The sequence below is a fragment of the Myotis nattereri genome, assembly GCF_964212035.1.
Source record: "Myotis nattereri genome assembly, chromosome: 3".
Classification (NCBI taxonomy): Eukaryota; Metazoa; Chordata; class Mammalia; order Chiroptera; family Vespertilionidae; genus Myotis; species Myotis nattereri.
Genome location: NC_138077.1, coordinates 183380968 through 183392283, shown reverse-complemented (window position 1 = coordinate 183392283; position 11316 = coordinate 183380968). Strand labels below are relative to the sequence as shown.

Genomic DNA, 11316 nt, shown 5'->3' with positions numbered 1-11316 from the left:
ATCTTTCAGAATACTTCCTCTATATTGACTTAGAATTTTAGTTTTACTCCATTGAATGCCATGCATTGTATGAGGTGCTCCACATGCATTAACTCTAAATGATCACAACGCTATGAAAATATCATTTTTCAAGTGAAAAAATAAGTTCAGAAAGGTTAAGTAACACAGAGATGACAAATTTAAGGAAATAAATCTGAGGTCTGTTCAACTCTAGAACCAGATGGAATATCTTTCAAATTGCAAATTCATTTTCTCAGATCAGTTCCAAAAAGCAATTATGATAGTAACTAATGTATGTCAAAGAGTGTCCACATTTACTTTCCTACTCAATTCTAATATTTCTCTGAGGAATGGAGGGCAATGTTTATTAACATCCTATTTCACAGGTACTCAAAAATGAGGTTCGGAAAAGTGAAGAGATGCTTTTTCTACTGCACAATGTTGAGAGAAATAGAACTTTCTGAAAACATATATATATATATATAAATTATTCTTTACTATTTTGTTTGCATATATCACTAATTTTATTTAAAACCAAATACACAAACAAAAGCTCAGGTGAAGATTGAGTTTCATTGATAAAAAGGAGCCTCTAATAGAATATGATTATTCTCAATTCTATTACGTATGTTCAAAGACATTAAAGGTTTTCTCTCATCTTATTTCTGAACTATATCATAAACTCAGAAAGCTAAATTTCTTTAAACTTTTACTGCAACAGAAAGGTAGTGATGTTGAGGCAGTTTTTGACTTCAAGTCTATTTTTTCTGAGATTACTATAACCACCTATGCTCTCTTCTGTTTACTATTTGCATGGAATACCATTTTGCCATTTATTCACTTTGAGCATGTGTCCTTATATATATAGTTAGTCTTGTAGATAACAGATAGTTGGGTCTTGCTTTATTATCCCTTCAACCATTCTATGTCTTTTGAATGAGGAGTTTAATCCATTTACATTTAAGGTAATTATTGATAGAAGAGGGCTTACTTTAGTCATTTTGTTTTTCTGTTTCGTAGTACTTTTTCTTTTTAAATATATTTTGATTTTTTACAGAGAGGGAGAGAGAGGGATAGAGAGTTAGAAACATCGATGAGAAACATCGATCAGCTGCTTCCTGCACACCTCCTACTGGGGATGTGCCCACAACCAAGGTACATGCCCTTGACCGGAATCAAACCTGGGACCTTTCAGTCCGCAGGCCGACACTCTATCCACTGAGCCAAACCGGTCAGGGCTGTTTTGTAGTTCTTCTATTGCTCTTTTTCCTTTGTGTTTGGTTGATGTTTTTGTAGTGATATTCATTGATTCATTTTCTTTTGTATTATCTTCTATATGTTTTCTTCTGTAGCTTCCATGTGGCTTGTTAAAATGTACATACTACTCAAAGTGATCTATAGATCACTATCCCCATCACACGTCATTGCTATGCCTATCAAAATCCCAATGACAATTTTTATAGAAATAGAAAAAAATCATAAAGTTCATGTATAACTACAAAAGATCCAGAATAGCCAAAGTGATCTTAAGAAAGAAGAACACAGTTGGAGGTATTACACTTCCTGATTTCAAACTAAATTACAAAGCCAGAGTAATAAAACAAAAAGATTGACATATAGCAATGAAACAGAATAGAGAACCCAGAAAAAAAGCAGCGCATATACAATCAAATGATCTTTGACAAGGATGCCAAGAAAGGATAGTCTCTTCAAAAGGCGGTATATGGAAAACTGGATAGCCACATGAAAAAAAAGAAAAAGAAAAAGAAATTGGACCCCTACTGTACTTACATCATACACAAAAATCAACTCAAAGAAATTGAAGATTAATTTAAGACCTAAAACTATAAAACTCCTGAAAGAAAACTTGCGGAAAGGTTTCTTGACATTAGTTTAGGCCAGTGGCCGGCAAACTGCGGCTCACGAGCCACATGCGGCTCTTTGGCCCCTTGAGTGTGGCTCTTCCACAAAATACCATGTGTGGGCGCACACATACAGTGCGATTGAAACTTCGTGACCCATGCGCAGAAGTCGGTATTTTGTGGAAGAGCCACACTCAAGGGGCCAAAGAGCCGCATGTGGCTCGCGAGCCGCAGTTTGCCGATCACTGGTCTAGGCAATGATTTATTGGGTATGACACTAAAAGCACAAGCAACAAAAGCAAAAATAGAAAAGGGGAATTGTATTAAATTAAAAAGCTTGTGAACAACAAAGGAAACAATCAACAGAATTCAAAGTCAACTATGGCATGGTAGAAAATATTTGCAAACCATATATCTGATAAGGGTTTAAAATCCCTTTTATCCTATATAATAAAAGGCTAATATGCAAAATAACCAAACAACCAAACCACCAGTCGCTATGATGTGCACTGACCACCAGGGGGCAGACACTCAACACAGGAGCTGCCCCCTGGTGGTCAGTGCACTCCCACATGGGGAGTGCCGCTCAGCCAGGCTCATGGTTGGTGAGCGCAGTGGCAGTGGCAAGAGCCCCTCCTGCCTCCACGGCAGTGCTAAGGATGTCCAATTGATAGCTTAGACCAGCTCCCCACCAGCCTAAGTCATCAGTTGGATATCCCCCAAGGGCTCTTGGACTGCAAGAGGGGGCAGGCTGGGCTGAAGGACCACCACCCCCCCCGGCCCCGAGTGCACGAATTTCATGCACCAGGCCTCTAGTTTGTTAATAACAGTTTCAGTTACATAAGATGAGTTAAGTCCTACAGAATACTTTACAGCATGGTGCTCATAATTCACAAACAAAAATGGGACACAAGGAAACTCTGGGAGGCACTGAATTACCTTGATTGTGGTGACAGTATCACAGGAGTTTGCAAGTGTCCAAATTCATCAAAATGTACATATTAAATTTGTACAATTCTTTGTATATCAATTATACTCCCAATAAAGCTGTTAAAAAATGTAGTGCTGCCCCAGCCAAGTGGCTCAGTTGAGTCGAGCACCAAAAGGTTTGGGGTTTGATTCCTGGTCAGGGCACACCTAGGTTTCAGGCTTTATTCCCTGTCGATCCCCTGTGGGGGTGAGTTTGGAAGGCAACCTATTGATGCTTCTCTCTCACATCGATGTCTCTCTCTCCCTCTCTCCCTCTCTCTCTCATCAGTGAAGGCTTATTCTCGGGTGAGAATTAAAAATATATATATTTGAAAATATTTCATTCTACAGGAATGTGCAAGTTACTCAATCAGAGAGAGTAACTAGAGCTCCACAGAAAGAGCACCGTGAGTCCTTCACCTGCCACTGTCCCATACATCCACTCTGGTTGCCATGACATCACGAGTCAGATACATTTTCAGTGATATTCCTTTCACACACTTCCACCAATGTCCAACCTAGTTCACAAAATGATCTCTTTATTCATTTTTAGTGTTAGAATGTTGGCAATCTGCCCCAGGTTTTACCGCATTAATGTGAGTTCAGTTTGCATTGTAATCTGATGTTCTCTCTGAAGAGATACTAGCTCCATCATTTAAAAACCTATGAACTATAACAAGCTGAGGTTTTTAACCACTTCTCTGGTTGAGAGGCAGAGTTGGGGTGAGATTCAAATCCAAGTTTAACAATGACTGGCCAACCACAGCAGTTTGATCCTTAGTTACCGAGTCTATAACACTGAGATTAATTCAGAGTGGTTGTGAAGATCAAATAAGACAATGTATGTAAATAACAAAGCACAAATGGTGATCTTTAATAAATATTACTTTCTCTTGTTTTAAAAACTAAAGATGACACTAAGTTGGGGATGGGAAGTGAAAAAAATGTCCCCTCTAAATACCCACATACATTCATATACTATACAAATTAGAGCAGGATATATTCTCTTAGACCAGGCTAATTTATGTCATTTTTCACAGCTTGAATGCAACCTACTGAGATTAAGTTATTAGTAAAAGTGAAAAAAACTGCATTTCATTGAGATAGTTTTACTTACATATTCACATAAATACCTTATACTAATTCTTAATTAATTGAGAGCAACAGTTTCTAGATTAAGTAGGTTGTTGACATCTGAATGCTGGAAGGATTCAGTTCCTCAGTCAAGGATGTATGGCTTTGTGAGTGACAGAAGATAAGACACTGGGAAAAAAAATGTTTAAGGCTCATTTGGGAACCAAGACATTTTCATTTCATAGAAAGGATTTAGACTCCATTGGAACATAAGGTGCTAGGAACAATTGCAGGCAGTTGCTTTCTTGGTCCATTGCCTAACCCTGTACTTATCACCCTCTGAGCAGCAGTGTAGGAGTTGGCCCTGGTCACCTGGACGCCTTATACCTTAGTGGGTTAGCCAAGTAACAGACAAACAAAAAGACAGGTTGTCATATCGACTTCTTATTTTTTTAAGAGTACTCTTTTAAAAAATAGATTTCACACAGAAACACTAACTCTCTTATCTGAGGAACTTGAGGACCAAGGCACAAGTAAGACTTTGTCTTATCTTTTGCGTTTTTATCTCTTTGGCTACAAGTATAAACTAGCTGCTAGCAACAGTCTTGTCATGGCTTCCTTCCTTCCTTCCTTCCTTCCTTCCTTCCTTCCTTCCTTCCTTCCTTCCTTCCTTCCTTTCTTTCTTTCTTTCTTTCTTTCTTCCTTCCTTCCTCCCTCCCTCTGTTCTCTCTCTCTCTCTCTCTCTCTCTCTCTCTCTCTCTTTCTTTCTTTTTCTTTCTTTCTTCTTTCTTTCTCACCTGAGATGTTTTTATTACAGAGAGAGAGAGAGAGAGAAAAGAACAGAGAGAGACAGATAGACAGACATAGGTTAACATCAATGTGAGACAGAAACATCAGTGGGTTGCCTCCCATATGCACCCTGACTGGGGATTGAACCTGTAACCTAGGTATGAGCCCTGACCAAGAATTGAACCTGCAACCTTTTGGTGTATGGGATGATGCTGCAACCAACTGAGCCACCTGGCCAGGGTGGGACATCTTATTTTTCATATCCAGATAGAGTTAGGCTTTGTATTGTTTTTAGTGGCCCTTCCTGTATTTTTTCATGCAGTTATTCAACAAACACTGTATATCTACTGTGTGACACAAATGCAGAGGCAAACCTAGAACAATAGAAAAGGACACATGAGAAAGTCATTGATAATTCAGTTTCTGTTTATCAGTTGCTATAATAGAGATACATCCAGATTGTGGTGCTAGGGCTACAAAGATAATACAAAAATGAAAAAAAATATATTGTCTACAAGAACCTACAAAGAATATGATAGAGTGAAAATGAGGAAATCCAAGATATTATACCACAGCTGTGTATTTGCCTGATCCTCTGGGAATAGTCAAGGTAAGCTCCTAGAGTCCAAGAACCCTGACATGTCTCACTAACTCATGTTCAGTACTTTTGTGGAGGTGATCCATAGAAATACAGCAAAATGCACTTTCTTGAATATGTCTCCTCCCCAAAATTTGCTCACAAATATTTAACACTCCTCTGCTTCCTAACGCTTCCTTATCTTCCACATTAACCAATTATACCATTATAGAAATGTTGGAACATTTAAAGATCATTCTAAATAATTCCTTCAGCAACTTATAATTAAGGAAACTGAGCTCCAAGAAGGATAAATGACTTAACAAAGTTATATAAAAAGTATTGGAACCAGGGAAGACTCAGTTTAATAATTCATTTGGGTCTTTTTTAAGTTGAATTGTCATTTTCCTTTATAAAATTCCCTTTTTTTTTTTTAAGGGCAAAAACACATTGAAAGAAGTAAGGCCCATTTATCTTACATATTAAGTCCAATAACTACCATAAGATTGTGAAAAATATAAAAAAGGCTAGGATAATAAGCACCTTTCTGCTTTTATCAATGAGAAAAGATAACTATTACTAAAGCTTTTACCCTTTAAAGATAATAAACATAAGAATTCACAGTAATAGGATAGCAATAAAGACCACTGAACAGAAGTAATCAGATACTTAGCACAGATGCCACGTATCTAAAGATTTGCACCCGACTCGGAGAGATGTCAGGTTTAATCAGAGGATGTGGCTTTCAGAACATCACTTCCCGAAGATCCCCCGAGACCCACCTTTTGTGGCCTTTGTCAAAGCCAATGGCAGGTATAGGTACAGTAAGTAATTTCTGTGTTACTTATTCACTTGAGAGATATTCTATGATAGCAAGACATTTTCTTTGAAGTTCATATTTGTTCTTTTTAACAAGCAGCAACTTTTAAATGGGGAAATTTTTCATTTATTTCCACACACAAAAAAAGAAGAAAAAAACACCTAAATTTCATTGAGGATATAATTTTGTAAAAGCATTATTCAATTTTGACTGTCAAAAAGTTATTGTACAAAACGTCATTATTTAACCTTATACCAGCGGTACCTAGTCCAGCATTTCCCCCGCTGGTGTCCACATGCACCTGAGGGTGACATTGAGAGGGAGTGAGAGGTTGAGGAAGACAGAATACCAGGGGAAAGATGGCCATGACAACAGATACTATTACATGCTTAATTTTGTTGAGAAAATTCTGGGTTACTGCAATATGTAGTTAGTGAGCACCAATAAGTGCCAGACTCTCTACTTGATGCTAGAGCAAAACAGGTTTATGCCAGCATTTCTTAGTGCCTCTGATACACTAGTGTTTCTTATGACTATGATGACCACATGTCCGAGTTTCAGCAGGACAGCCCCAGCCTGCAACTGCTGATTCAGCATTAACAGCCTTCCCTTTCACTCCTGTCATCCTACCTGTGACTCTGTATGTTGGGGGGAGGGTAAATATAGTGCACAGGTTTTCCTAAACTAATATGACCAATGCAATACTGGCATTTACATTTCTACAACCATTTCCTAAAACAGTGGTCCACAGGACCTGGTTCAGAAAATGCTGATCTATTCCATTCTCATCACTTGATAGCTGATGGAAACTAAGGACCAGGGAATTAAAGAGACTCAGCTAGAAAATGGCAGAGAGGACGAGAGCCGAGGACTCCTGGCTCCTATCTCTGATGCATTTTCTGACATAATCACAGACTGTTGTACTAAAACATTTTTAACATGCAATCAACATTCTTAACATGAAGTTCAAGTCATACTAAAACATTTTTTTTTCATTTTCTATCTTTTTTTTTTAATTTATTGCTTAAAGTATTACAAAGGGTATTACATATGTGTCCATTTTATCCCCCCGCCCTAGACAGTCCCCTAGCCTCCCCTATCCCCCAATGTCTTATGTCCACTGGTTATGCTTATATGCATGCATACAAGTCCTTTAGTTGATCTCTTACCCCCCTACCTCCTGCCCCGCAACCCTCCCCGGCCTTCCCGCTGCAGTTTGACAATCTGTTTGAGGCAGCTCTGCCTCTGTATCTATTATTGTTCAAAAGTTTATAATGGTCTCTATTATCCATGAATGAGTGAGATCATGTGGTATTTTTCCTTCATTGACTGGCTTATTTCACTTAGCATAATGCTCTCCAGTTCCATCCATGATGTTGCAAATAGTAAGAGTTCCTTCCTTTTTAGAGCAGCATAGTATTCCATCGTGTAGATGTACCACAGTTTTCTAATCCATTCATCTACTGATGGGCACTTGGGCTGTTTCCAGATCTTAGCTATGGTGAATTGTGCTGCTATGAACATAGGGGTGCATATATCCTTTCTGATTGGTGTTTCTGGTTTCTTGGGATATATTCCTAGAAGTGGGATCACAGGGTCAAATGGGAGTTCCATTTGAAGTTTTTTGAGGAAACTCCATACTGTCTTCCATAGTGGCTGCACCAGTCTGCATTCCCACCAGCAGTGCACAAGTGTTCCTTTTTTTCCACATCCTCTCCAGCACTTGTCGTTTGTTGATTTGTTGATGATAGCCAGTCTGACAGGTGTGAGATGGTACCTCATTGTTGTTTTGATTTGCATCTCTCGGATGATTAGTGACTTTGAGCATGTTTTCATATGTCTCTTGGCTTTCTGAATGTCCTCTTTTGAAAGGTGTCTATTTAGGTCCTTTGCCCATTTTTTGATTGGATTGTTTATCTTCCTTTTGTTGAGTTGTATGAGTTCCCTATAAATTTTGGAGATTAGGCCGTTATCAGATATGACATTGCCAAATATGTTTTCCCACACAGTGGGTTTTCTCGTTGTTTTGTTGATGGTTTCTTTTGCTGTGCAGAAGCTTTTTATTTTGATGTAGTCCCATTTGTTCATTTTCTCTTTAGTTTCAAGTGCCCTAGGAGCTGTATCAGTGAAGAAATTGCTTCGGCATATGTCTGAGATTTTGTTGCCTTTGAATTCTTCCAGAATTTTTATGGTTTCCTGTTGTACATTTAAGTCCTTTATCCATTTTGAGTTTATTTTTGTGTATGGTGTAAGTTGGTGGTCTAGTTTCATTTTCTTGCATATATCTGTCCAATTTTCCCAACACCATTTATTGAAGAGACTATTTTGGCTCCATTGTATGTTCTTGCCTCCTTTGTCAAATATTAATTGAGCATATTGGTTCGGGCCGATTTCTGGGCTCTCTATTCTATTCCATTGATCTATATGCCTATTCTTGTGCCAGTACCAGGCAGTTTTGAGAACAGTGGCTTTGTAATACAACTTGATATCTGGTATTGAGATCCCACCTACTTTGGTCTTTTTCAGGATTGCTGTAGCTATTCGGGGAAAACATTCTTAACATGAAATTAAAAAGTCCTATTATTAGATTGCAAGTATTATATTTTCTCCTAATACAAAAATAACTCACCCACTTTTACAAGTTAATTTCAATTTAAATGAAGTTCAAGTCAATTTTTTTCTTTTAAAATCATAGCTGTAGAATTAACAAGAGACAGAGTCAATGAGAAAACATTATCTTGGAGTCAACTTCAAGCTTGGAAGCCATATCTATCTTTCTCTGCTTTCCCTCTGTTCACTCTTGTGAATGTGAGGTAACTGATTTCTTCCTATCCTCAGAGTGTCGCTGGCCTCACAAGTGTGTGTCTGGGGGTTGGGGAAGGAGCTAATTTTATCAACCAACAGACTTTGCAGTACCTACCACAAAGAGTTCTGCTATAATACTTTACTCCCATTTTGGTTCCAAGTGTTCTTTAAAGCAAGGCTACGACTTTCTTGGGCCATTTGATACCTATGAAAACTTTAAATAAATTAGTTTACAATATAATCCATGAGTCTCTACACATTCACTAACAGAGGCTATTTTCTGATTCTGTTTGTACCAAAAGACATGGCTCCAGAAAATCAGACAAAAAATTATATCTTTAAGTTATTCAGATTTTGGGTCACACATGGGCTCTGCTATACTAGATAACTGTTGTGCATTTTAGGCAACTTAGAAAGTTCTTTTAGAGGAGAGAGAGAGTGAGTGATTATAAAAACTTTAAAAAGAAAGTGGTTTCTTATGAGTTAAAAAATATAAATAGACTTTTCTAAGGGGAAAAGGTAGAAAATGCTGGTTAAAACTCTTGGGAAATTCATTTCTACACAGGATATTTTTTTGCTCATTAGTAAGAAAAAGGAGTTAATATTAATTAAATCTTGCTCAGACAAGATAACCAGTTAAGTACATGAAGAGAAAATTACAAGTTGATTAAGGCAAAACATGCTTTAGAGCAAATCCAGTCTTGGATTTTCAATGGTGACATGAGATAACATGTGACAATATTCTCTTGCAGTCACACTGGACTTTGTGATTGTGTGGCAGAGCTCTGACTTTTGGAACATAGCACTCTATTCTGTGATTTAAAAAAGGCTTGCCTATGATAATGTGCCGTTTGAAGAAATGGACATATTCAAGTCTACCTACTGCACTCAATGAGAGCCACCTGTTTAAAAAAGAAAGGAATACAGATATTGATCACATCAAACTCTTTCATTGAAGTTGACATGGACACTCATATAGTTCATCGTGGATGATTTCAGAAGCTTTCCTGTGTATGAGAAACAGAACTACAGGCCTTTTTGTATAAGTTCCTGTATATCTTGTCCATGCTGTTCTCAAAGACGGGTCGGTGGGACTTTCCTTTGTAAGAGGCTGCCCTGTTGGACCAGTATTCACCGTCATCCATTTGGAGAGTGCCACGTGGCCGCTGAAGTGAGCTGTAAGGAAGAATACACGGGATTACCATGGTGAGACTAGACCAGAGGCACAACTGTCTAAATCAAACATCGATGAAGTACTTCACAGGTATGTATACTCTGTTTGGACTATGAGAAATAAAAGACAATAAGGCCTGTGCCTTTAAAGAGTGACATTATTTGCATGAAAACAATTACAGAACACTAAAATGAAAATTGTGTGTGAGAGACAGGGTTTGAAAGGAATTCGGAGAAGAGAGGTAAGTAAGGTGGTGAAGCAGAGTGCAGAGGGTGCTCAAGGGCCAGTTACGAGAGTCAGACACACCTGGCACTGACTCTCATTTAATCCATTAGAGGCTGGGGACCTTGGACCACTTCTTTAATCGTCCAGCATCTCAGCTTCCTTGACTGTATTTTTGCGGTTATTGTTTTAAAAATTAAAGAGAGTGTATGTAAGGTGCATAGTATAGTTCTTAACTGGCACACAGAAGTTATTAATTACGAGGCATGGAACTACTAAGTATTTTATATGTACTTACATATATTAACATATTAACTTATACCCTCTGAAGTTAATAACTAGAAACTGAAGTCAAGTGAAGTCAAGTGGCTTTTATATTTACATATGTTAACATATTAACTTAACACCCTCTGAAGTTAGTAACTAGAAACTGAAGGCAAGTGAAGTCAAGTGACTTCCTACGACCACCCAGCTAGCAGGTGGTGGAATGAAAGGGGTGGCATGTCTGTGGCTCTGAGCCCTTTCTACTGTGCCAGGCTGACTGCTGTCCTCAGTGGGGAGCAGAAAATTAGACTGAACATGAACCACCTTTGGAAACAGGAAAAAAGACAGAAGAGGGTGTATTTGAAGTGATAGGGACCTACTGTCATTTTAACAGTTTTGATGGGGGAAAAAGAACAGATAGGAAGCTATGATAGTTGTAGTGGCAATAGGGAAGAAAAGGCAAGTTTTTCTGAAGGCTCGACAGTACTTTTTAAAAACATACCTAATTTATAATTTTAATATCACAAAAAATTAAGTTCTGGGCACACTACATTATCTGCTAGAAATAAAATGCTGGCTTTTTCAAAGACTAAGTTTATTTTTTTAAAATAAATCCTTGACCTACTTCAATAAATTAAGTACTTGTTATAGGTAAGACCTCTTAAGCATTCTAGAGATTATTAAGTTTGTACCATATAAAACTATAGGTCCCGACTATTAAATTCTATAAATATTTTCTTCATATATGTATCTAGAATCA

At 37.8% G+C, this 11316-nt stretch overlaps 1 protein-coding gene across 3 annotated transcripts in view; it reads right to left on the bottom strand.

Annotated features, from left to right (window-relative positions):
* Positions 1-8135: 8135 nt before the first annotated feature.
* The window catches only part of SPATA6 (spermatogenesis associated 6), a 50339-nt gene continuing 47158 nt past the window's right edge, over positions 8136-11316 (bottom strand). For 2 of the 3 annotated variants that reach the window (XM_081088387.1, XM_081088389.1), the window contains exon 13: positions 8777-10072. In XM_081088387.1, the coding sequence (XP_080944513.1) occupies positions 9892-10072 (181 nt within the window). In that variant the 3' untranslated portion in view covers positions 8777-9891. Of the gene's footprint in view, positions 10073-11316 lie in introns of all 3 variants that reach the window. The other variant, XM_081088388.1, reaches the window with a different exon arrangement.